This window comes from Mustela erminea, chromosome 7 (genome assembly GCF_009829155.1).
Source record: "Mustela erminea isolate mMusErm1 chromosome 7, mMusErm1.Pri, whole genome shotgun sequence".
Classification (NCBI taxonomy): Eukaryota; Metazoa; Chordata; class Mammalia; order Carnivora; family Mustelidae; genus Mustela; species Mustela erminea.
Genome location: NC_045620.1, coordinates 68,381,085 through 68,407,211, shown reverse-complemented (window position 1 = coordinate 68,407,211; position 26,127 = coordinate 68,381,085). Strand labels below are relative to the sequence as shown.

Genomic DNA, 26,127 nt, shown 5'->3' with positions numbered 1-26,127 from the left:
AATTCAGGACTCGATCTCAGGATCCTGGGATCATGACCCGAGCTGAAGGCAGCGGCTTAACCCACTGAGCCACCCAGGTGCCCCCTTTTTGCTTTCTAATAGCTCTCCTGCTCCCCAACCTGCCCCACACCACCCCAGTCTCCAAACGGGGGCATGGGTTCAGAGGTACCTAGTTTCTAAGCTGGAAAATGCCCAAAGAGTAGTGGAGGCTCTTTCAGGAACCATTTTGAGCACCCGGACTCTTAAGGGGACTGACTATGCTGCCACCACTTCAGGTTGACCTTAGCTTGAGTGTTTTCTAGTGTGGAGGCCAGACAAGCTGGGAAATGGGGTGGGAAGATAGTTCTAGTTTTGCTACAGTTCACCCACCTGGGGTGTCTAAACACAGTCACCACCATTGTTTTTGTTTTCTGTTATCTGCGTAGTCTCATCATCATCATCATGGAAAGGTGGCAGACAGAGAAGGGGCTGGCTGCCCTAAGGGAATGATCTTCCGTCCGTACGGAGGGCGTTCCTCACCAGAGAACTTTGTGACCCAGACCCTGCCCGACTGTTGTGCGGATAAGCTCCCAAGGTAGCGCGGAGCACCGGCTGTTTGCGGTCGCTGCGGGACGAGGGGGCGACGATTCCCCGCCCCCGCCGCTCTCAACCGCACACCCTTTCCTCCGCCCCCCACGCCGGCCTCGGGGGGAGCCCGCTAGCGAGCTTCCCCTGCACCTCTTCTACCAACCCTGCTCAACCAGGTTCCTATCCAGGCTCCCCCACCCCGGGCTGGAGAAGTCAGGGAGCTAGGGTGGCGAAAGAAGACCCAGGAGCAGGGTGGGTCTGGACGCTTCTTCCTCCGGTGACACCTCGTTCCCCTACTCGCAATTGACTCCTCCCCTCTTTCTGTTCCGCAGCGTCCTCGCCCTGTCAACACGCTGCTCAGCGACTGTACCTGCCGCCGACTGGGGGGAAGGGCATAGAGGAAGGAGAAAAGGAAACAGGGTTTGGGGAGCACCGCGCAGCACGGTGACGGGCCTCGCCCCGCGCTGCAGGCCCCCGCAGCCCTAGCGCGGCCCGCCCCCGAGCTGCAGCACCGATGCGCTGTCCGCGGTGCTGACGCCGGCCGCCCGCTCGGTTGGGAGGGGAGGAGACGCCCTCATTCCCAGGTCGCCTGGAGCCGAGTGACCCCATCCCCATTCCTTCCCATACGGGATCATTTCTCCAAAGGAACCATCAGAGACCTAGCGCTGCGAAAGGATCCAGGAAGAAGCGAGCAAGAGGGAACTTAAACTTCGGACTGCAGTCCGAGAACCAGGTGTTGGAAGATTCGCGTCGTGTGGCCCCCAACCCCTAAGACCGCAAGGCACCTTCAAGTTGAGCAAAGTTTGGCGGCAGCTTGGAGATAAGAAAGGGATTCCGGAGCCGAAGCTCAGGGACGGGCCGGACGGGGTTCCCTGGCAGGGTGGCAGCCAGCACCGCAGTCCGGACACCTGCTTCGGTGCCCCGCATTTAGTGCCTCCAGAACGGCCGGGAGGCGTCGCAGCAGCCCAACTCCCCACCCCTTTCTTCCCATCCTTATCTCCCCCCCTCCCCACGCCGCCCAACACCCCGCCCCGGGCGCCGGTGACTCCGCCTCTCCGTGCCGGGCGGCTCTCCGGCTGGAGCTGGAAAGGGAGCGCTTCCCGGGACTCGGCTCTGTTCTGAGGCTGCGAAGCCGACGCCGCCAGCTCAGGCTCGGGGGTGGGAGCGGACTGCCAGCGCAGCCTGCGCCTGCGAGCCGCAGAGAGGGGGAAAGCCTCATGGGACGCCCCCGGGGGCTTTCTTCGTGCCCTGCTGCAGCGTCCCAGTCTTAAGACTCCCGGGCTCCCCTGCCCGCCCCGCCCGCAGCCCGCGGCCTGTCTGGAGAGGAGTATGAGGCCCGGGGCCCCGCGGACGCCGGCCATAGGGCGGCAGGGGCCTAGCTTCAGACCCCTGCACCCGAGGGTCGCGGGTGAGGAGCCGCGGGAGCCGACGAGGCGTCGGGGCGCGGAGAGGAGCGTCCCAGCCCGGGCGCTCGAAGGGCCTCGGGACCCGTGTGCGGCCTGAGCGCCAAGGAGGCAGAGGCGGAGGCGAGGCGCCCCGCCGTCCGGGCTCTGGGGGAGGCGGCAAGGGGCTCCGCGGCGGCCCCCGACCCCTGGCCACCATCCTCACGCTTCTGCTCCCGCGGGGGGGATGTCGCGGCCCGGGCCCCGAGAGCCGCCCCGGCCCCGGGGCTGAGCTCCGGACCATGTCCTCCCGCAGCCCCCGGCCCCCGCCCCGCCGCTGCCGCCGCCGCCTGCCGCGCCCCTCCTGCTGCTGCTGCTGCTGCCGCCGCTCGCACCTCAACGAGGACACGGGTCGCTTCGTGCTGCTGGCGGCGCTCATCGGCCTCTACCTGGTGGCAGGCGCCACTGTCTTCTCCGCGCTCGAGAGCCCGGGCGAGGCGGAGGCGCGGGCGCGCTGGGGCGCCACGCTGCGCAACTTCAGCGCAGCGCACGGCGTGGCCGAGCCGGAGCTGCGCGCCTTCCTCCGGCACTACGAGGCCGCGCTGGCCGCCGGCGTCCGAGCCGACGCGCTGCGCCCGCGCTGGGACTTCCCCGGCGCCTTCTACTTCGTGGGCACCGTGGTATCGACCATAGGTGAGCGGCGCGCCCCGCGCGCGTCTTTTCCTCTCCGTGCCTTTTACCTGCCGCCCTTTCCACGGCTCCGAGGCTGGTCCGCGTCTCTCGGCTCCCCCACTTACCTTCTAACAACCCACCGCCTGCTTTCGTCTTGCCCTCACCTCTCCACCCGTCCCCCTCCTCCTGACCCTTCTCTTTCTTAACCGGCTGTCCGCGCGGGAAGTGCCCGGAGAGGCCAGTCTCTGGTCCTCACCCAGAGGTGACTCGCAGGCAGTGTGCCTAATGGGGAGCACCCTCACCCAGGCGCTGGGCTGACCCGCGGCCGCCCGCGCGCTCCAGCACTTACCAGCTCGATGACTTAACCTCTCTGTGCGCCTCAGTTTTCTCTTCTAAAGAGAACAAGCGTCAGGGCCTGCTGTTTCGTTCCATTTCTCGCGCCCCCTGGGTCCGTTTCCTCATCCAGGTGATTTGAGAAGCCCTTTTACCTCCACTCACAGCGTTTTTATTTCTTTCTCCTTCCTTTCTTCTTTCGCCACGCGTTTTCCTTCAGTATCCTCCAGCCCTTTACCCTGGGGAGGGCGACCACTTTCCTTGATCTCCTTCCCACCCGCTTCTCCTACGGTTTACACCTCACCTCCTCCAAAGAAAAGCCGGTCTGACTTGGGGGGCCAGGACTTCAGCGCTCTCATTCTGCTCCCCGCCGTCCCCTTCTCCTTCCACCCTCTTCACGGCTTCTCCAATTTCCTGACCTCTCCTGTTACCCTGCCATCTTTTCCAACCAATAGTGGCACAAGGGGGTAGCTGGGTGGGGTGGGGGAGGGGGCTGGTTTCTCTATACTTTTTATTATCCCTTTTCCTTATTTTTGGTACAAGCAGCTCACGGTTTCACAACCATACACAACATGCTGTGTAAGTACTCTTTTAGTAAGTCCCCCCACTTCTCCCACTTTTACCCTTTCTCTGAACCTCTCCCGAAGAGAATCTGGAACCACTTATTGCTCCCCACTCCACCCCTTCCAGGTCTGTCTTCTTCTCCTGTCATCCACTTTCCCCGCCCTCCCTTTCCCTGGACCCTGGGTGTCATGTGAACAGACCTCCTCCCCAGCTACTACAGAGTGCAGAATAAACACAGGATTTCCACTTTGGTGAGATTTTGTGTGTCCCATCTGCTCCTGCTTTGAGTCTCAGGGTGGAAGAAGGCATTGGGCTGGCCATATCACTAGTCACCCCAAGGCAACATCTCCTGGTGGTAGTTTTGGAGGAGGGGGCTGGATCCACTGGGCTGAGAAGTGGGGGATTGTATGGACACAACTTCCGTGGGTAGGTTCTGGGCTAGTTTGGTATGCCAGCTCAGAGACAGGCACAGACTAACTGGCCAGTGTAAGCCATCGCGGATGGCTGCTGGGAGACAGAGAAAGACTTCATGCATGTGCAGGATATGAGCAGCTAGAGATGTGTCTCTGAGTGTATATGTATAGTCTACGAAAGGGCTTCCTTTCCTTCAATGATTTTTCGTGTGTCATGCTTGATCTGATTATTTTAAGTAGAAAAGGCAAATATGGCCCAAGCCCAAAGCACACACAAATTGGATAAAAATACACTTTAAAAGCTATATCATGTTGTTATGGTGATTGAAGATATAAAATGACCCCCTGGAAAAAAATCCCCTTTTAAGAGCTGCATCAAGTTGCTATAGCAACTAGAGTTTTTTTTTTTTAAGTGCTTTAAAAGTACTAAGGATGCTTAGTCCTAGAGGATGACATCATGCATTCATAGCTCATTATGGATTTGTGTTCTTCCTCTTGTAAACACACCCTTTTGCTTTCCTGCACCTAGAGGCACACCTGTGCACATAATGGGCGGTGACAGCGTTTCTCTCCCACTTGCATGCTCTGGCTTTAGCTTCCTAATGAAACTCACAGGCTAAAGGGAAGGGTGTTAGCAGCGTCCTCTTCCCCTACAGGCAGTGAGTCCACGAGAATCGGGCCCCATGCCAATGACCTGTGGTCTCAGCGCCTCTCGGATGGCACTCTCATCAATTTCTTCATTCACTGCCCAGCCACAGCTCCTAAAGCTCCTCTCAGTCTTTGCACAAAATCAAGTCTGTGTGTTAGCAAATTGTTCCAAGCCCCAGTCTTTAATGTACTGGCAGGATTGGCTGTTCTTTAGTCAAGCAGAAAGGAGCTATGTTCTCTTTCTAGATTTGTGTTTTCAGATGTAGGCAAGCAGTGTAGGAGGGCTACACTCAAGCATGTGGCTGTGTTACGAATGACCCAGCACACTGTTTCCAAAATCTGCTGCAGGGAGACATGTAGCTCTCAGGGGAGCTGCACTCAGGGACCAGAACTAGGCTGTGGACGGCTTAGCATTGAACTAGACCTCTGCAGGGATGCCAGGACAGCCAAGCGAGCAGCAGCATCACTGTCAGTTATCCACCTGCTCTAGTGGTCTGAGCCGGTGGTTCAACTCAGTCACTTCTGTCCGTTAGATAAGTTCTGCTGAATCCCGAAGTAGCATGGTTGTCACTTCACCCTTCTCTTGCAAAATATACTTTGATGAGATTTAACTAAAGACGTACATACGTCAGTTTCTCTTCTGCTTACATAGTTTCTTTCCCTTAAATGCTCTGAGTCTTCAGAGACAATTATTGTTAGTGTTGGTGCTTTTATGGATTTAGCAGCTCAGGGAGCCAAAGCTCAGTCCAAAAGGATTGTATGCCTGTCACCTTATCCGGTGAGAAATTCGCATGCACTTTATCTGATCATTGAAGATCATGGTGTATATGGTTCATGCTGCAGTGTGGACATTTCTTTTTTGTGTTTGTATGGACCCTGCTAAATGATGCATCTAGATTTTAGATTTTTTTTTTAAAAACCTTCTTTTGTTTATTCTATAAATATGATATATTGTGTATGTCAGACCTGGTGCTAGATTTTGAAAAGTTAAAGCTTATCCTATGAGACACAGGTTAAAGTATATTCCAACAAGAGATGGATCACACTGTTTATGGGTGGCATATCCTGGCTATTTTCACTAAAGAGGACTAGAACAAGGAGGAGACCTTCAGTCCAATACCATGTGGTGCAGAGTGTTAAGGAACTTGTTTCAGGTCACAGTTAATTATATGTTCAGCTGGGTGCAGAATCCATGTTATGCAGTGTTCAGTCTACCAAATTCATGCATATAATTGGTGGGCACATCCTTGTTTGAGACTGAAGTATTTAATAATGGGTGTGGGTGTGTGTGGGTCTGACAGCAGGGCAGGGCTGAGCAGGAGGTCTTGTCTGTTGGTCAGGCCAACAACTGATTAAGTCCAGAGAAAGCATGAAGGATCAAACATATCTTAGAAGTCAGACAGACTAGAAGCATCTGGCAGGTCTAAACTGAGAAGGCAAGCGAGTGCTAGCGAGGCAAAGGTGCTAGCGAGTAGGAGACATTGTGATGTTTATCAGAATGGTATAAGATAGAAACCACTTGCTTTCTGCCTTTTGTTGCCCTGGGGTTGGGGTGTGTGTGTGTGTGTGTGTGTATGCACATGTGTGCATGTGTTTATGCATGCATGCACACATGTAGGGAAGGGGAAGAAGGGGCAGGAATGGGCCTTTAGCTAGAGGGAGACATAGAAGAAAAGTTCAGGTGTTACCATGTGTATTTAGGGTTAGATGGAACATCAGAATAACATAAACTCTTTGTATGGACATTTAGCTGGAACAGGGTCCCATACCCAAAGCTAGGCATAGACACATGTGTGTCCACATGGAACAGATCCAGGAATCACTGCCTGTGATTGTTCAGCAGTAAAAAAAAAAAACCACTCTGCGGTCTAAATCATTCATCTTGATGGCTCACACTGAAATGAAATCCTGGGTCATTATTATTTCTTTCATTTATGCTATGTGACATGTTCCTAAGGGGTTGAAATCAAGTTTGCTTTAATGTGAGAGCATTCGTTTATCTGGTCCTCCATTTAACAAAATCCGAGATGAGCAGAACTCATCATAGATGCGTGTGTGCCCCTGGGCACATCGTTACCTGCATCTCCTGTGATTACATGAACTCCCACAGATAGAGATGGTGGCCTGTGTTCTTTTAACCCCAAACAATATTCTTGGAGGCAGTGTTCTTGCTCAGAGACGGCCAAGTATTAATCCATCATTTCACAGCCTAAAAGATGTTTTACTGGTTTACTTTGAAAAGATTCAGAGGAAACTCTCCACTGGGGTTTTAATTATGCAAGGGCTGTCAGATTTACACATGGGGAAGAACATATTTAAAAGTCTTTCTCAAATGGCAGCCTGATATAAACAGAAATATTTTTGCTTCCTTTTATTAGGTTTTCTGGCAGCATATTTAAGCTATAAAGTCAAAACCACGCTGCTGTAGACGGGATGGTGTAGGTATGAGAAGTGTCACTTTGGCACTGCATAATTTCGCCTGCTACTTTCAGAATTAGGCACACTTAATTATTCAGCCGTGAGATTAGTAACAAGTCCTAACTTTTTTCCTCCGTTTTAACATGGGTTTTTAAAGCGGCTTTTGCTTCAAAGGAAACTAAGACATTATAAGACTGAAATGTCACTACCACATTGACATTTGGTTTTTTCCTGACATGTCTGTAATCCAGCCGGAGGTGGCTGTGAGATCCCGGGAGCTGAGGAACATTCCCAGGAAGAAGAGGAGCACCTCTCCTCCCATATTGCCCTTACCGACCACTTCTTATTGAAAGACGATGCTGTGACAACTTTGAAGGACGTTTAGGGAAGAGCTTCAGGATTAGATGGGAGGTGCTAGATGGAGAGCAGGAAAGGCATTCTCAGCCTCGCCCCATCCTCAGCCCCCAGCCCTGGCCCCAGCATGTGGGAGACAATCATGATTTCTTTAGTGAACTACACAGCGAATCACTCATGATACAGCTGCCATTCTCTGTCACACCTTTTGTAGGGAAAAGAAAAAATTCTGATCTGTGTGGAGCCAGTTCCCATTCGTGAGTGTTTTATCCTCAGTGTTGTTTCCATGCTTCCACGTTGCCTTCCCATGCTAATTTTAGTGGGTGCATAATATTCCATCTGGTTGATGTTCTATAATTTACTACCCCTATTGCTGGGAAGCTGGGTAGTTCCCTGTTTAGGGCTATTTTGAGTAATGCCACAGCAATCTTCTTTATGCAGATGGCCTTTTCTTTCTGTAATATCTCCTTAGGTTGAATTCCCAGGGGTGAAATTGCTGAGTCAGTAGACACTGCTGTCTTCCTGGTTTCGGTGGCCAGCCCCTTCAGAGTGAGGGACTCTCTGGTCTCCCCCAAGCTGAGCCTCTACATGGCCTAGCAGAGACTGCACAGTTTTCCAGCTGATTATTCCACGGAAACAGGCCACTTTGTTTTCCCCATGATTGCATTCAGTCCCAGAGGCTGAGCCACCCCTTGAACAAGGCTGTGGCTTTGACACTGTCAGTCTGCACTGATTTCATGAGAGGTGCTTCCTTTGGGAAGTTTTGGGTAAGTGAAGAAGGGCAGGAACAAAGAACAGATGGGAGTAGCTGCCAGACCATTAAAGACTGAGAGAGAGGTCCAGTACCTGGACCCTCTTCCCTCCTGTCCCCTGCACTCCTGCGCCAAGCCAGCTGAGGGGGAGCATCCTTCGCCTTAGCCCTGCCTGGGCGCCAGCCTGGAATGGTCCAGAATTGTGCCACATGGATCAAAGATCTACCTCCTAGGGGATTCCAGCTGGACGGTACTATAAAAGTCCTCCAGAACTTCTCACAAGCATTTAGACCATCTTGCCAAAAAAAGCCAAAAGCATCCCGTTATAGAAAACAGACAGTAGCAAATCTCCTCTGATTAGAGGCAGGGGCTGGAGGCCTGCCCAGCAGGCCTACCCTCAGATGCTATGCTCTCCCCCGCAGATTCTCCAAGGAGCCCTAGAGCTCCTCTAAGACCCACCTGAAGAGGGCTAATTTAGCCTTGTTCCTCATTTCACATAATGTTCAGAGAGGGAGAGAGGCTACATAGCAAGTCAGAGGAGCATTACACGAAGGAGAAAGGGGAAGAGCATGTAGAGAGGACAGTAGGACACTAGAGGAACAGCAAATAACTCGGGTGCCTTGGAGGCATCCTCCAGGGAAAAGCTCCCGCTCCATCTGAAGGTGGTCTGTGTTTGAAGATGGATTCGGTGCCCCCAGCCCTGCCAGCTACAGTGGAACTCTCCTTGCCCTTACGTGGCTGCCTCAGATTCAGAGGAACCGAGAGACAGAGCAAAAGGCCACTGCGTTCCTGCGGTTACTCCCACAGGGAGTAACTGGAGTCTGTCCCAGTCTTCTGCCTAGCTCCGCTGACTTCCCCAGGACCCAGGGCAGGGGCAGGGGCTGCCAGCCAGCAACCAGGTTGAGGGTGGGGGTGCGGGGGGCATGCTGGGCCGTCTCTACCTCTCACTGCACTCAGGGACAGTGACGGGATTTCTCTGTAGGGAAGAGTGGGGAGGCGGAGGGTCTTGAGGCTGTGGGGACATAGGACCTTCCATGGAACTGGGAAGAACCTTTCATAGTACACAGGAAGGGGCAGGGAGAGAGCAGAGAAAGAACCAAAGCTCCTTGGCCCTCAGCCCTGTGCAAGCTCTTGGCCACCACCCCTGCTGCCAGTCTCCGCCCCAGGAAATTCTATCCTGAACCCGCCATTCGCAGGCCAGCCTCCAGGCCTTAGGTTTTCCTCACGGGAATCTAGGCCTCGTCCGCTAGCCATCAGCAGCAATGCTCTGGACCCTGAGTTGTATTTCTTCCCTGGGCTTGGTAACCCCCAGCTCAGTGCTAAGCTCTCACCTGGGCAGCAGGTCAGTGGTGGCTGGTATACCTGAGCCCAAGAAAGACCAAGCTCAGGAGGACCGGCTCTGTCGCCTCCCCGAGATACCAGAGGACTCACCCCAACGTGAGCCTGGGATGGAGCTTCCAGAATTTTCTAATTGCAGCTTGTACTGTATCTGGATACAATGTTGTTGTACTCACAGTAACAGCGCAGACCAGAAAAGTAGAGCAGCACAAAGCAGGGCTTCTCAAACTAGAAAGTGCATATGGATCCCTGAGCTCTTGTCAAAATGCAGGTTTCTGGCCCATAAGTCTGGGGAACACTGAGACTCTGCATTCCTAACAAGCTCCTAGGGATACCCCCATCATTGGTCTCCAGGCCACACCTGTACTAGCCCGGTGGAGAGGAGCAGTGACGAATCAGGGGACCGCAGTTGAGACCCACTATTGCCCCTCACTGACTGCGTGGCTTAAGGCAGGACTCATCACCACCCGGTGCCTCAGTTTCTCCATTCCTAAAAGGAACGAGTACCCAGAGTCCCTGGTGTCCTTTCCAGCTCTGATGTCCCCATGTCCTGGAAGGTGATCTGCTCCTATTGTCCCAAGGCAGTGTAGTTGAGACTGAACACACCGGCTCTGCAACCCACCCGGAGCCCCAGTCCCCGTTCTGCCACCTACTAGCCCTGCGCTCCTGGTGAGTGCGTGTACTTCCCTGCACCTGGGTCTCCTCTGGGAAGTGAGGACAGTGATGGTTCCTGCCCTGTAGGGTGCTATTGTAAGGACTGAACGAGCTAGGCCATGTGCACTGAGTGCCTGGCCGGGGGAAGCATCAGCTGCCCAGAGCTAGGCAGGCCCCTTTGGCAAGCCCCATGTTGCCTCACTGTCCACGAGGGAAACTGAGGCACTACTCATCCCCCTCAGCTCAGCCACATCTACCACCCTGTGCACAGCCCTCTGGGCCTCAGCCACCCCTGCAGCGGGGCCTCTGCTGCCCTCTCATTGGTCACTGTCTCTGGGGCGTGTGGTTGTCCTGCACTGTTGCATAACTGGCTTGGGAGGGTGCTTTTTAAAATGCATTTTCTTTCGTTCCTCAACTAGAATGTCTTAATAATGCTTCACGTGTGTGCGCTCTTTCATCTTTTAAAAAACACCAAATGAATGAGTGGTGGTTAGACCAGTTTCGCCTGACACTTCTCTGTTCCCCCCTCCCAGAACAGAGGCCTGGTGAGCCCACCCCCTGCCCACCCTCATGGGCTGGGCCCTCCTGGCAGGTCCCAGGCTTCAGGGCAGGACGTGGAGCTGGGACAGGCAGAGCCCAGCGTCAGCTGAAGTCAGGCTCAGCCACACTTCTCTGAGGTGGGCCTGGTGCTGGGACTGTGGGTGGAGGCCTTTGGAGGATGGTGCTGTAGCAAACGGCCCCACTCTGAGCCAGAGCCAGCGTGGTGCCCCAGGTCATCAGGCCCCCACGGCACCGACATTCTTTCTCCAGGGGACTACCTCAGCTCCCCTGACAGGCAGAGAAAGCATTCCCAGTCAGACTCCTAGGGTAGGACGGGGAGGCTGCAGAGCCTGCCAGCATCTCCCCGCTTCAGACTGTACCCTGCCAGCAACTGGGGCCTTTGCTGTGGGGAGCAAGAGGACAGCTGAAGCCTTATTGATGGTCTCCCCCTCATAAATATGCCATGCTTGCCGCTTTACTGTGCTATCACCCATGTTTATTGACGACACCAAAGAGGATGCTATTATCCCATTTCACAGACAAAGATATAGGCTCAGAGAGGTCAAGTGACTTGCCTGGGTTCACACAACAAGTGAGTCATTGGCAGCATAGAGCATTCAGGACCCTGACCACCCAGCATCCTCTCTGCCTGAGCCCTGCATTACCAAGGATGGGGAAGGATCAGAGCCCATTCTGGGGTCTGCTGGGTGGTGGGGGTGGAGGAAGAGAATAAGAGGAGTATCAGCAAGGGTTCAAGCACAATTTAGGGACTCAGATTTGGCAATGCTGTGCTCCCTGCAGCCCCAGTGGCTACACTGAACCAAGGGCTGCTAGCTTTCCATCCTCTACAACGTACTCCTCTCTGTGAGGGAGGCTGCCAGGCAGATGAAAGAAGGCAGACAAGCACAGTGCTTTGTGCAGAGCTCACCAGAACTCTGGGAGTCTGTGCGGAACTCAATGCCAAGCTCCGGCCCAGAGAGGGGACCCCCGGATCTCAGGGCCCTCAGCCTTGCACTTGGGCTAGCAGCAGTGGACACGGAGAGGCAGGAACACAAAACCAAATAACCAGAAGGTCCACACACCAGCCAGCAAAGTCTGGGGACTGGGCCAGCTCCATTTCTGAGGGCCAACTGCCTTATGGAAGACTCTGCTCAAGGTCATGTCCTGGAGGCAAACCTTCCCAGATGTTTCAGGAGCACATGAAACCAAGCACCTGCCAGCGTACCACCCCCCACCCTGCCTCTAGCCGCTCTTAACTTCTGGCTACCCCTCCCCAACCCCACTCCACCCCAACCCTTCCCATCACCCCACCCACAAATAACAGGCACTGTAAGCCTCTAGGCCATGGCTTGTGGTGATCTTTCCACCCGAGATGTTCTCCCCTTTTTTTCCATCTTCTACCAGTGAACTTGGTCCTCAAGGCCCAGCTTAAAAGGGGCCACTAGCGTGAGACCTTCCGTGAAGTCCCTCTGCCCCTGGGCTTGTGGTAACTCTTTGTCTCTATGCCGGTGTCCCTGGAAATAATGCAAGCCATGTCAGAAGCTGCCCCAGGACCCAGCATGTAGTAGGTGTCAGAAATTACTCTCCCTTCCTCTTCTTCCAGGCTAGGAGCTCTGTCTTAGTGGGGTTTGTCACTGCTGTAGTTAATAATGGCTGTGCACCAAACAGCTACCATAAAGGGGCACTGTGTCTGGAGATAGATGGAGATAATTAAAGCAAAGAGATAGTTTCTGTAAATCATGGAGCAGAATGCTTGGCACAAAATAGGTGATTAATCAACGTATGTTGAATGGATGGAATGAATAAATGAGTGTGAGTAACTGAAAACCTTGGACTGCTAGACATAGTAATAAAAAAAAATTTTCTTTTAAATGCAAAAAGCTGGGCCCAGGCTGGGCTCCAGGAATCTCCCTGCGCCTCCCTCTCCCTCTGCCCTGGAGCTGGAGGGGCAGGCTGGGCTCCGGCCCCTCTGCTGGGCCACTGGTTTAACGATCTCTCATCGGCTGGTAGAGGTGCAGCGGGCAGCCAGCTCCTGCTGGCGGGGCTTCCCCTCGCTGGCGGTGTTGCCTCCATGGCTCTCTTGAGTCCTTTCCTACCCTGCCTGGGGTCCTGCATGATCTTTGGCGGGAAACACCACCAGCCGATTCTGAGCCTCAGCCCGTCACCCCAGGAGTGGTAGCAGGAGTTCAGTCCTGAACAATGAAGCCAGGCTTCTGGTCCCAGCTCTCCCACCGACTGATTCCCTGTCTGGCCTGCCCTTGGCCACAGGCCCTGGTCCCTAGCCGAAGAAGGCCCTACTGAATTGTTTCCCTCAGCCCAGCAGTGCTACCTTCCCCACTTGCCCAGGGCACATCCCTTGGGAACCACATGTTGGTTCACAAATTGGACAGAAGTTTTCCCAGTAACTGAGCCCACTGCACAAACTGGGGAAAAACCACTTCCACCCACACAATCCAGCGCCATCACAATGCCTCCCAAAAATACTTGGGGAGGCTTTTATTGGAATTGGGTGTCCCAGCTTTCTGGAAAGTTACAGTTGAGATAAACACAAACCCCAAACCACACTCCGTGTAACTTCTTCCTAATCCTTTCCAAATGGCCGCGATCTCATTCCCTGCTGCCAAGTGTTCTGAATTCCGAGCTCCTCATACCGGGGCCTGCCAGAAATGCTGCAGAAACAGCCCGGGCCCAGAGGGAAAGGAACACACAAAACTCTGCCCACACTGAGCTTGTTGGCATTTCTGAGGAGGGCAGAGTGCACTTTGGAGACCATGCAGGTTTTGATGGCTGGCTTCTATTTTTAAATGGAGGGTAGGGAAAGGAAGGAAAGGTGAGATGGCAGGTGAGCCAGTGCTAGGGAAGAAGGCCCCAGGCAGGAGGCAGGAAAGAGGACCCTTTCTTTGGAAGCAGAACTGCAGGGCCCTACCCTGCTAGCCCCCATGGGAAGTGGGGTGGGGTGGGGGAAGCTGTGTCTTCTGATCTCTGCCATGCCCCCGGTTGGCTGGCACAGGGCTTGGCACATGGGAGAGGCTCCAGGAATATCTGTGGGCTGAATGGCTGTTTCCAAGATTCTCAAGTTTACCTAGGCACCCATTTATGAAAAAGTAAAATGTGAAAATCTGACGACGATTCACCTTGTCCAAGAAAGCTTCAGTTTGCAGAGGGAGTCATCCCAGGGCTCCTGGAAGTAGAGCCAAGCACCTTGGTGTGCGGAGTGAACTGCACTGTGCAACCAGTGTGTCCAGGCCCCACAGCCGTATGCAGTCCCCTGTGCTGCCATCACCATCACCACCTATGCACAAGCCCCAAACCCCTGAGGCAGCACAGTCCGTAATGGCAGGAGACTGTGGTCACATTAGTGAGTACACTGCACGGTCTGGTGGGCATCTGAGAAGCAGGAGTGCCCAGGAACTTCTGTGGCTAGTGTGCCCTTGCACCCACGGGGTGGCACTCTGGACAGCACACCTACTGTGCAGAAGGGGCCATACCAAGCTCCCCAGCTCGTGCTGCTCAGTGGAGCAGTGCCCGTTATTGCAGAATGAAGAAATCTGCATTGCCAGCCAATGCCTTGCCGTGTGACACAGGGGACAGGGAGAAGGCCGAGAGCCCTGGTCTGGGGTTTGAATTTCAGCTTGGTCTTTCCCTAGCCAGTTGCTGGGACATGTCTCTTCCTTGATCACTGAGGAAGCCTTGCACACTGCCTTCCCCTGCTTCCTGCCCCCGTCTGCCGAGGGTGACCCATCAAAGACCCAAGGCTCCTGTCCCTCAACCATCTCATCTCATCAACCACTATGTTCTTCTCAGTCCCCCTCTGCAGGTATGCAGTTCTCCCGCTGTCCTTGCTATGACCCTGCCCTACCTTCAGAGTGTTTGACTCCAGACATCCCTGCCTCTGACCACCATCTCCCGTCCTGCCCGCTCTCCTCCTCTCTTGCCTCCCAAACAGCGATCCTGGGACCTCAGGACCTACGGTGTCCTGCTCTTATGTTTCTGTCATCTTGTTTGGGACCTCGCTTCTTTTGTAATCCAGCCTAGATGTACTCCCTCTGCAGGGACCCTTAACTTCCTTGCCCTTCTCCGTGTGTGCTGGGCCCTTACCCCTGCTCTGCCACCATCAAAGCATCAGATTTCCACCTGTTCCCCTCCCGCACCCAAGCAGCTGATTGTGGCAGAAGAAAACAATGCAAACATGCTGGCTGATCCAACTTTACCTTAGTGATCCCTGGGTACCAGCTGGGAACTCTAACTGGCAGGCCCTCCTACCGCCTTCCTACCATGTCAGTTCACCCCTTCTCCCTGCCCCTCCAACCTCCAGCCTCCCATACCCCTCGCTCTGCTCACACTTCTCGGAGAAAATGAAAGTAATCAGAGAGGGACTCTCTTATCCTCACACCCCTAAATCTACTCACTATATGTAGTGGCTGTCCCTGTTATGACAGCAGATGAATTGTCCACCCATCCCCTTTAACTTGCTCAAAGATTCCATTCCTGCCATTACCCACACCCATGCATTATCAGAGTGTCCTCGATGAGTATGAAAAATGCTGTATTGGGGCGTCTGGGTGGTTCAGTGGGTTAAAGCCTCTGCCTTCGGCTCAGGTCATGATTCCAGGGTCCTGGGATTGAGCCCCGCTTCGGGCTCTCCGCTTAGCGGGGAGCCTGCTTCCCCCTCTCTCTCTGCCTGCCTCTCTGCCTGCTTGTAATCTCTGTCTGTCAAATAAATAAATAAAATCTTTAAAAAAAAAAACAACAAACATGCTGTATTTTCTCCCTTCTCAATAGACCCCTCCCTTGACCCCTGCATCATCCTCCGGCTACCTCCTCCTTTCTCTGCTCCCATGTACAGGAAAACTTCTCAGAAGGGTAGTCAATATCTCCCTTCTCCCCTCCCTTCTCTTCCGGATCCACATCAATCAAGAGGTCACGCCACCTTTCCGGAGTCTGAACTTGCAAGTTTCCCAGCAGCCTCCTGCAAATTCGATGATGACTTCCCCGTTCTCCTCTTAGCATCTCAGCATCTCCATCTCAGCATCTCCCATCTCAGCATCTCCATCTCAGCAATATTAGACATGGCTGACCACTCCTCCTTCTTGAAATCCTCTATTCTCTTGGCTTCTGGGACAACATGCTTTCTTTTATCCTCCCTGACTGCCTTCTTCAGTTTCCTTCCTTGGGTCCCTTCCTCTGTATGGCCTTTCAGTGTTGGAGAGCCCCAAAGTCGGTCCTCAGGCCCTTCTCTCTGCCCTCTCTTCAGACAGTCTCATTTCACTTGTGGGGGAGCAAAAGTCTTTTTCTTCTACCCTCTTATATTCAGTTTCTGGGGCCTGCAAATTAAACTGACAAAGGCCAGATTTGCAGGACAAAGGTATTATTATGTTTCTGCCTGGAGGCCTTTTAAGGAAAGAACTGAATACTCTCGAAGAAGCAGTTGGGCTAGGGGCTTATATGCCATCTTAATAAATTGTGAAGTTATAAGACAAAGGAAAGAGGGTTTAGCTTTCTAGGAGTGGTAAATTGTAGTCAGGGGAAACTAATGAAACAAAGGTTTTTTGGTAGGATTTCTTAAAAAGGTTATTTATATATTTATTTGACAGGGAGCGAGATCACAAGTAGGCAGAGAGGCAGGCAGAGAAAGAAAGGGAAGCAGGCTCCCTGCTGAGCAGAGAGCCCAATGCAGGGCTCAATCCCAGAACCCTGAGATCATGACCTGAGCCAAAGACAGAGGCTTAACCCACTGAGCCACCCAGGCACCTCTTTAGTAGGATTTCTTATGCAGACTCAATCTCAGGCAGTACTAGGGTGGTAAGAGTGTCTCTGGTGATTAGGAGTTCTTTCTGGTATGGTCGAGGGAAAGGAAGATATCTTCACAAAGGAAATTTCATACCCTACATTTAGGCAGATAGATGGGCAGAGGGCTTTTCTTGCGTCTGCTGTTTCTCCATTGCCTTCAGCTCAGAATAATCCTATACCAAAGTTGCATATTTTGGGTCTGCCTACTCCCATCCCCTTGCAGCCCATGGCTTGAAACCCTGTCTATCTCTTAATGACTTCCACAAGAATAACCCCAATCTTCCCCACTAACCTTCAAGACCAGAGGTCCAACTGCCTCCTTGACATCTCTACGTGGTTGGCTAATTGGGTATCAAAACTTAAAAAGACCAACAATAGAACACTTGATTCCTGCCCCAGCTCAGTCTTCCTTATCTGAATGAAGGTCACCAACATAAGGAGCTGTCCTGATTCCTCTTCCTCCCTCACCTTCTATATCCAATCCATCATCAACTCCTGTCAGGGCAGTCTGCAAAATATATGCTGATCCCAACCCCTCATCCCCATGCCCATCACTACCGTCTGCTCCGACCCCCACTGCCACTTGTTGCTGGAACAACTACATCAGTTTCCTAACCAACTCTCAGCTTCCTGTCTGCATCGGGACAACCTCTTCTCGACACAGCTGCCACAGAGATCTTTAAAGGTATAATCAGATCAAGTTCTTGTCCAGTTTTCCACTTGAAAGCCTTCAGTGACTTCCCGGTTGCAGGAAATCGGATTCCTTACGCTCCTGTCACTCCACCCAAAGTGGATGTTAGACCTCAGGGTACTTGCACTTGCTGTCTCTGCTCCTTAGAGCACTGTTCTGTGCGTCTCAGCATGGCTGACCACTCAACCACATTCAGGTCTCAATGTCAAAATCTAAAATGTACCCCTTTGAGCAGTCCTCCCACCCCATGACCCTTGCTCATTACACTCCCATGTGTTATTAGAGCATAAACCACTTTCATAAATCGTCTGGTTCATCTATCTGTGTGTTTCTCTGTTGCCCAACCTCTGGCCACTCCCTGCTCCTTGAGAGCCGGGTTCCTCTCTCTCTCATGCATGGTTACATTCCTGTCACTAAGCATAGCTCCGGGTGTTTGCTGAACAAATGAATGAACTTCCAGAGCTTCAGTGTTTGCATCTTTAAATGGAAGTAATGACAACAGCTATCTCACTGGTTGTCGGGAGAGTGACAGGAGATAATGAGTGCAGTTCTTAATCTGGCCCTGGCATTTAATAGGCACTCTAAGAGCTACTGTTTTTATTAATAAATAATGTGGCTGAGATCACACTGTGAGTGGCAAAGCTAGACCCTGAGCTGTGTTCTCTGACCCTAGAGCCTTTGCTCCTTCCATTGTGTCTGATGCCACCTCTCGAGCTACAGGATAGGGAAGCTGGAGAAACAGTGAGAGACATCAGGACCAGCCAGTCTGAGGCATGTTATGGAGCAATGACAGGAAAAACGGATTTTATAGGTTTGGGTCCCATCAGCGGGCCTTGAAAACGCAGGCAGAAATGTTTGGCCTTGGCCTGCAGAGCAGTAAGGAGCCATTGCATGTTCCTGAGCAGGACTGCACTGTGAGGATAGTGTTTCCGAGGAGCGTTCTGGCTGATCAGTCACTATATACTAGATCATTAAATCAGGCAATCTAGTTAGTCTAAATTGTCATTCTCTAGACTGCCGGGAAACAGCCAGATAATTGTGAAGTACCTCGTTCTGGCTCTTCACCTCCAACATTTAAATCAGCCCACTACCAGCTGTCCCCTGCACTTTATGGGGAGCTTACATGTGTATATGGGTGGTAAATCCTTGAGGAGTAGGTACTTAGTTTGTATATTTAGCTCTGAACTGCAGTGTGATTCCAAACTCATTCAAAAGGACTGCCAATGTGTATTGTTTCTTCATGAGCTCTAAGTGGCTCATGATCTATGATGGTTATAATTTTACTGTATAGCTACTGGCGTACACACATGGAACAAAGAGCTAGCCGAATTTGGCACACTGGACTCAGCAGCCACATACACGTCTTTCCCACAATAACGTCTGCCTCACAGGGTTTCAGGGAAGACCCTCATATAATAGGCCAAGAGGCCATAAATGTTTGTTCATCTGTTTATATGGCAATCTGGGATGCTGAATACCTGTGTGCAGAGTGAATGGGGTGGAAACGGCCTGGGATAGGGGTAGGCATCCTGTGGCCCTTGGAAAGGACCAGAGGAGAAGCTGAGAGAGGCGTATTCAGAAACTGAATGGCAGGATCTAGTGACTAGCGCTCATCGTGACTCAACAGTATCTCTACTGCTCTTGGGTTTTCCTGTTCTCTGTTCTGCCCCCGTTTCTCAGCATGAAGGCCACACACAAGGGCCCAGGGAAGGGGACTGAGAGTGAGCCTGTGGATCTCTACAATACATCCAGTTGTGTGTGTCTAATAATGGGGGGAAGGCAGTTGAGGAGGCTCCAACTGCACAGAAGGTGGGGAGTGAAGTCAGGCTGAAGCCGGAGGAGAAAGCCCCTCCCCAAATCTGGGCTCAGCAGGGCAGCCCCTCACCCCTGGCTCACAGATTGCAGAGGGCAGCCTCTGGTGCCCGGCAGCTGAGAATGGTGCTAGGGAAGGGGGGCAAGTCTGCAACAGAGGTTGGTGTGTAGCAGTGACCTTAATTCATCGTGTCTTTGTTCCTAGAGCCACCTTCACCTCCAAATAAATCTCTGCTTTATTTCTTTTTAAATGGTTTTTCCATAAAAAATTCTTCTTTTATATCTGTTTATGACTGAAGGGCACTCCAGCTGCAGACTTGGAGCCGAGTACTCTGATTAATTCTATCCCAGTTCCTGACCCTGCCCCACTCCCCAGAGCTGAGAAGGGAGGAAGGAGATGATTCAGACCCTGCAGGGAGAGGCCCAACTTTTGCATGTGATATGATCGAATGAGCCAGCATCTGCGAGGCCCTGGCCTTTTCCTCTTGTAATGTTTCCAGGGTTTCCAACGCCCGAGTGAGGCCACTGTACTAAAATATATGTCATGTAGAGCTCCTCCCAGCCCTTTGAGGGCACCAAGATGTTTTATGTATCAAGGAGTCTCAAACTACAGAGTTCCAGAAAAATCTGAGGTAGGGACGCAGTGTGTTTATGTGTGTATGTGTGGCAGTGATTGATTTCACTTTCCATGTCCAGCCGTGAACAAGTAGACAAAGTCCCCACTGTAAAGAGCTAACATTCTAGCTGAGGAAGTCAGTCATTAAATAAGTGTCAGGGGCACCTGGGGGCTCAATTAGCTAAGCATCTGCCTTCTGCTCAGGTCATGATCCCAGAGTCCTGAGATCAAGCTCTACATTGGGCTCTGCTTCTCCCTCTCCCTCTGCCTGCCACTCCCCCTGCTTGTGCTGCTCTCTCTCTCTCTCTCCCCCGTCAAATGAAGAAATAAATAAATAATCTTTTTTAAAAAAGGGGGGTCTCATCACAAGGGAAAAAATAGAAAAAAAGAAGTGTCAGATGGGAACGAAGGCTACAAAAAGAAAAAAGCAAATTAAGAGAATAAAAGAGCAATGGAAATGGGGGTGCTGTCTTCAACTGGGTGATCTAAAAGGGCCTCTGGCAACATGACCCTTGAGCAAAGACGTGGAGTGAAGTAAGAGTTTGCTGTGTGACTTCCTGGAGGAAGGTTATTCCAGCCACGGTTCTTAAACATGAGCTTCCTCAGTTTGTTGGAGGAGCAGCAGTGAGGCCCATGTGGCTGGAATGTTGTTTGGAGGAGGGTCAAGTGAGAGAATGTCATAGTGTGAAGTCAGAACCACCACCAAGGACTAGATCATGCAGGGTCTCTGGGCCATGGCAAAGCCTTTGGGTTTTACTGAGTGAAATGGGGAACCACTAGAGGGTACTGAGAAGAGCAGAGAGATAACCTGACTTATATTTTAAGGTCAGAGTGCTGACTCTTGTTCAAGAAAAAAACTTCTGCGGAGTGAGTGTAGAAGCATGGAAACTAGTTAGGAGGCTTTTGTAATATTCCAGGTGAGAGATGATGGTGACTTGAACCAGATTTTAAAGGCAGAGCCAGGAAGAAGTGATGAGATCTTTGAGAAGAGCTTTCAGAAAAGATATATTCACTGGGCATAGAAATCTAGGTTTAAGGGTTGTTTGGTTTCCTTCAACCTTTTTTAAAGATTGTTTCCTGGCTTACTTACATGGTCTCCAACAAGAAGTCTGTGATTTTTAATCTTTATTTATATCTAAGTAATGTGCCTTTTTTCCCTTTGGCTGATTTTAAGATTTTTCCTTCAACCCTGATTCTCAGGAATTTGATTTTGATGTGCTTTGACATGGTTTTCTTTGAGTTTATCCTACTTTAGTCTTACCGAACTTCTTGGGTCTGTGTGTTTATAAATTTTACTAACTTTGGAAATTTTCTGACCACTACTTTTTCAAATATTCTGTTACTCCCACCATCCCTTTGTGGACTCCAATTACACATATAGTAGACCACCCAATACTGTCTCACAGGTAACAAACTCTTACCTTTGTTGCTTCTTTTGTTTTTCAGACCTTTTTTCTCACTGTGCTTCATTTTAGATAGTTTCTGTTGCAATGTCTTCAAGTTTGATCTTTTATTTTTTCCTGCAGTGGCTAATCTACTCTTAATCCTATCCAATGTGACGTTTCCATTTCAGATATTTTATTTTTTTACCTCTAGAAATTCTTAGTTCTTTATTTTTTCCCATTTCTCTCATTATGTTCATCTTTTTCTTAAATCCTTGAACATGTTTAACATATTTAAAATAGCTGTTTAAATATCTTTGTTAGTTCCCTAATCTTTAGCATTTTTGGATCATTTTCTACTTACTAATTTTTCTCATTTGTGCATTTCTGCTTCTTTGCATGTCTGATAATTTTAATAGAGACATTGTGAATTTTACATTTTTGATGATTATGCTGTACTCCTTTAAAAAGTGTTGGAGTCCTTTAATCCTAATGGACCTTAATGCTAATGGACTCCTAAATGCTGGACTCCTTTTAAAAAGTATTTAAAAAGGGTGCATGGGTGGCTCAGTTTGTTAAGCCTCCCACTCTGGAATTCTGCTCAGGTCATGATCTCAGGGTTGTAAGATTGAACTCTGCATTGGGCTCCATGCTTGAAGAGGGAGTCTCCTGGAGATTCTCTCTCTCTCTCTCTCTGCCCCTTCCCCTGCTCATGCATATTCTCTCTCATGCTCACTCAGATAAATTTGTTTTGTTTTGTTTTTAAAAAAGGGTTGGACTTTGTTGTGGAAGACAGTCGAGTTACTGATAGATACATGTGATCTTTTTCAGGCTTGTTTTTAAACTTTTTAAAGACAAATCTAAAGGAGACTTTTCTCTGGGGCTAGTTCAGCTGCACTATTAAGGCATAACCTTTCTGGGGTCTCTACTGAATGCCTTGTGTATTCATTAAAACCTTTGTACCTTGCCTGGTGGGAACTCAGGTGATTCCTGGCTCTATAAAAGCTCTGGAAATGGTATGGCTTACACATCTCTGGCAGCCATCCTTTCATGGATGTTGGTTCTTTTCTTGGTCTTAAGAAGTTTCATCCTATACCTGCACAGGTTGTTTTTCAGCTAAAGACTCAAGGAAAGCCCTTTGCTCTTTCACTCAGTAGCTCCTTCCTTTCCCATACACTACCCTGCAAGTACTGCCTAAGTGACAGCTGCCTGGTCCTCCTTGAACTCAAATCTCTGCCTCCTCAATTCAGTGAGTGCTGGGCTCTATTTGGATCCCCATTTCTTCTACTGCTGTTTGAAAACTGCCTCCAACCAGAAAACCAGGGCAATCAAAGGTCTTGCCTTGTTTGTTTCCTTTCTCTCAGGGATCATAATCCTGCACTACCTGTTTTCCAGTTTTTGAAAATAACTGTTTCATAGATTTTATGTGGCTTCCCCATTGTTTATAATGGGAGGTAGGTCTGGACCCAGCTACTCCTTTGCGGCCTGAAGCAAAAGTCAGTGGTTAAATTCTGGATATGATTCAAAGGTAGAATGGAAGGATTTCCTAGTGGATCAGATATAAGGTGGGAAAGAAAGAAAATAAGCCAAAAGGACTCTAAGACTTCTGACCTCAGCAACTGCAAGGATGGATTGTCACTTACTGAGATAAGGAAGGCTGTAGTCAAATCAAGAAGGGGAGCTGCTGGATGGAGAGTAGGATCAAGGCTCGGTTTTGAAGACATTAATTTTGAGATGACTGCTAGACTTCAGGCTGGATGTCAGTAGGCAATAGGATATGCAAGTCTAGAACTCAAGAGAGAGTTCAGCCCTGAGATATCAATTTTTTATAGACCAATGGCTCTCAACCCTGATTGCAGTGGTATTAAAAACACTCGGAAAACTTAGAGAAAAATGTCAGTGTTCAGACTCGACTTTAAGCCAATTCAATCAGGATCTCTGGGGACTGGACCTAGGAAATGATATTTCTTAAAGTTCTCCTGATGGTTCTAATGTGCAGGCAGGAGTGAGAACCACTCTTATAAGTGTCATTTGACCCCCTGCCAAAGATAAGCTAGCCGCATATTAAAATTACCTGGGGAGCTTTTTAAAGTCCTAATGCCCAACCACCACCCTACCCCTACCATCCAACTGTATCATATTCTCTAGCGGTAGGACATAGGTATGAGTATCTTGTTAAAGTCCTTAGGTAACTCTAATGTGCAGCCAAGGGAGTGATCATGGGACTCAGAAGTGATCTGAAGACTAAGCCTTAGCAGTCCAAAAGCTGAAGGAGTGGCTAAGCTTGGGAGGAGAACCGATAGAAGGAGGTCACAGGCTTTCTGCAAATGTCTGAATTGTGGCTGTCCATTCACATTTAAGAATTAGAAACAGAAAATCTGACTTGAGCCTGTAGGCTCAAGTTTCTCTCTAATAGCAGCCAGCCATTATCTTTTGGTATGGCCTTCACCTAAGCCTGTCCAGGGTTCTTTGGGGGCACTTCATCTCCTCCTCCTCCTCAGCCACAACCACCTTCATCAGTCACCACTCCTTCACCTGCTGTCACCTTCCAGAAATATGTTGAGATTCCTCATCCACTGGAAACCTCCCTCCCGCATTTTCACTTTTGTTCCTGCTTTATGCCTTTCTATCCCTTTACTGTCATGTTAACAGGGTCTTAGAGGGAGAGGGAATCAATCCAGGGAGTCAAACCAGATGCCTTTCAAACCTTTTTAAAAGGTGAGGATCACTTTAAATATTTTTACATAATAAATATTTTTATTTATTTAGAGTATTTTTATGGAACCTGAATGATAGAAATATTTTTTTGGAACCAATATGATAGAAGTTACATATAATTTCTGTACCCATTAGTTAATAGGTTGATGCATGAAGTCCTCTGAATTCAGTACCATTTCTAAATGCATTCATGGTTTCACTTCATATTTATTTGGAAACGAATAGCACAGGCATGTAGGAGAAAGTTATTATAGCTGAGAACAAACAGATTCAGATGCCTTTGCAATAAATGCAGAGTTGTGAGAATCTCAGCCTAATAATTGAGACCCATGGCTCTATGCTCTGGAAGCCCTTGGAAGTTTCTGAAGGAGGGGCTCTTCCTCTGTTCCTTGGGAATCTACGATGTGGGTTCCATTTACAGCTTTTCCCTGTCCATAGCTGTCTCTCTCTGGGAGTTTAATGTGGGTGGGTTCCTCCCCAAGAGAACATGGAGACAATGCCTGCTGGCCTCCTGAGCCAACTATTTACCCAAAGAAAACAAAGGAAGCTTAGTGAAATTCAGTCTGGGAGTTTTATTCTACCACCTTTCTCTTCCCCATTCTTCCTCATCTCCTATCTTTAGAAATTCTGTTCTTTGTTCTCTAACAGCACAAATAGTCAACATTTCCAAACTCTATGCTAAGCGCTTTACACGTTATTTTATTTAATCCTCATCATCGTCCTGCGGAAACAGGTGCAATTCATATCCTCACTTTATAGGTGAGAAAACTGAAGCAAAGAGAAGTTAAGGGGACTTCTCAGATCAAAGAACTAACGAGTCACAAAACGGAGACTCTGACCCCGGGGTCCCTGCCTCCTCAGCCAGCCCACCGCCCACCCCACCCTGCCACAAAGCTGGTACTGCCAGAATGATGGGGAGATTTAGAGACAGAAAAGGGACTTGGTAAATGACTGAATTGAGGAAAGATGTGGAGCTGGATCCAGACCTCCCAAAAGGTCCATTCTCTGGCAGCAGCCTGCCTTGTATCCTCCAAGCTTCCAGAAACTGGCTCTAGTCTCTCCATGCCTCTCCTTGCTCCGCCCTCAGCTCTAGTCAAATGACCTGGTACTGGGCCCCTCCGTTCTTTATTATGACCTCACCTCTGCCCAGAAAAGCCCTCTCCCACCCTCTCCTCTTCATTTCTCCAAAACCCACACAGCATTCAAGGGCCTCTTCCTCAGCAGAGCCCACCCTGATCATTCAGGCTCCGCTAACCCTCCTTCTTGGTTTCACTCCTGCCAAGGACTATCTGACCACGCACCTGCGACTTCCCTTCCCAGTCAGACCCTGCCTTTAAAAAATAATGACATAGTCTTTAATCCTCTCAAATACCATATGTTCATTATTGAGCATTTGATAAAGAAAGAAGCACAAAGAAGTGAAAGAAAAAATGTTCCAATTTCCAATACCACTAAAATAGAACTACAACAGAGATTTGTCTTGGAGTGGTTTTTTCCTAGAGAAAAATTTCAGGTCTTTCATTATTGATATATAACATAGAAATAAGCTTTTAAAAAGCATTCCTGTTGTTGGATGCATAGTACTCTGGAGAGGACATGCTTGTCAGAAGCTTGTCAGAAGCATGAATGCCTCCCCCACAGGACCTAGGCGAGGGACCCCACACACACACCCCACCCTAGGAGGGCCCTGGTGTAAGTCCATGTGAGTGAGTAATCGAGTTGTCTGTGGAGTGGAAAGAGGGTGGGTTACGTTTGGTGCATGGTACGTGTTAGCTACAGGGGGGCCACTTAGGAGGCTGGAAAATTACCGAGTGCTCATGCTGAGCCCATATCTGCCAACAAAGGGCATTTAAAACAAATCCCATGAAATTATAGCTTTTGCAATCTATGAGTTACTCAGACAGGAAAGTGCACAGGACTGATGCATTTTAGCGAGAGCCCTGGGAACAATAAAGCTAGCCATCTCTGGGGCCTGGGAAAGTGCCGCGTGAAAGAGAAAGGCTTTCCCAGATGCTGTCCACAGTCTGCCATCCGCAGTCCCTGTCACTAGGAGCTGGTGAGATGCAGGCCCTGGGCACAGAGGCCAGGGCTTCCCTGGGCTACGAGGCCTTGCCCAAGAACAGGCTGAAACTATAGGAAGAGATGAGGTGATGATATTCCCTTTGGCCTAGCTTTATCCCTGTGATACCCTGTGTGTGTTGGGTGGGAGGCATGCAGGCATGTCTGTGCCTCTGTCTTCTGATGGAGGTCTGTCTTTACTCTCCTCTGAGACGCAGGGTCGGTCCAAAAGAACGAGAGATGAAACCGGTGGCCATGTTTCTAGAATGTTACTTGGCCTTTCACTGCCACCAAGAGCTGAAGCCAGGCAGGCCCTGAAGACTTGGTGCCAAGTCTGGGAACCCCGGCTCCTAGAAGCCGTGATGCTGGAAAGATCCCCTGACCTCCTCTCATTAGGGACAGAGAGAGCTAGGAGAACTCTCCGT

General features: G+C 50.3%; 1 protein-coding gene across 1 annotated transcript in view; it reads left to right on the top strand.

Annotated features, from left to right (window-relative positions):
• The first annotated feature begins 888 nt into the window (after positions 1-888).
• Positions 889-26,127, top strand: part of KCNK12 (potassium two pore domain channel subfamily K member 12) — a 52,914-nt gene continuing 27,675 nt past the window's right edge. Inside the window, exon 1 of the mRNA XM_032352040.1 lies at positions 889-2,642. Within this exon, the coding sequence (XP_032207931.1) occupies positions 2,252-2,642 (391 nt within the window). The 5' untranslated portion in view covers positions 889-2,251. The remainder of the gene's footprint in view (positions 2,643-26,127) is intronic.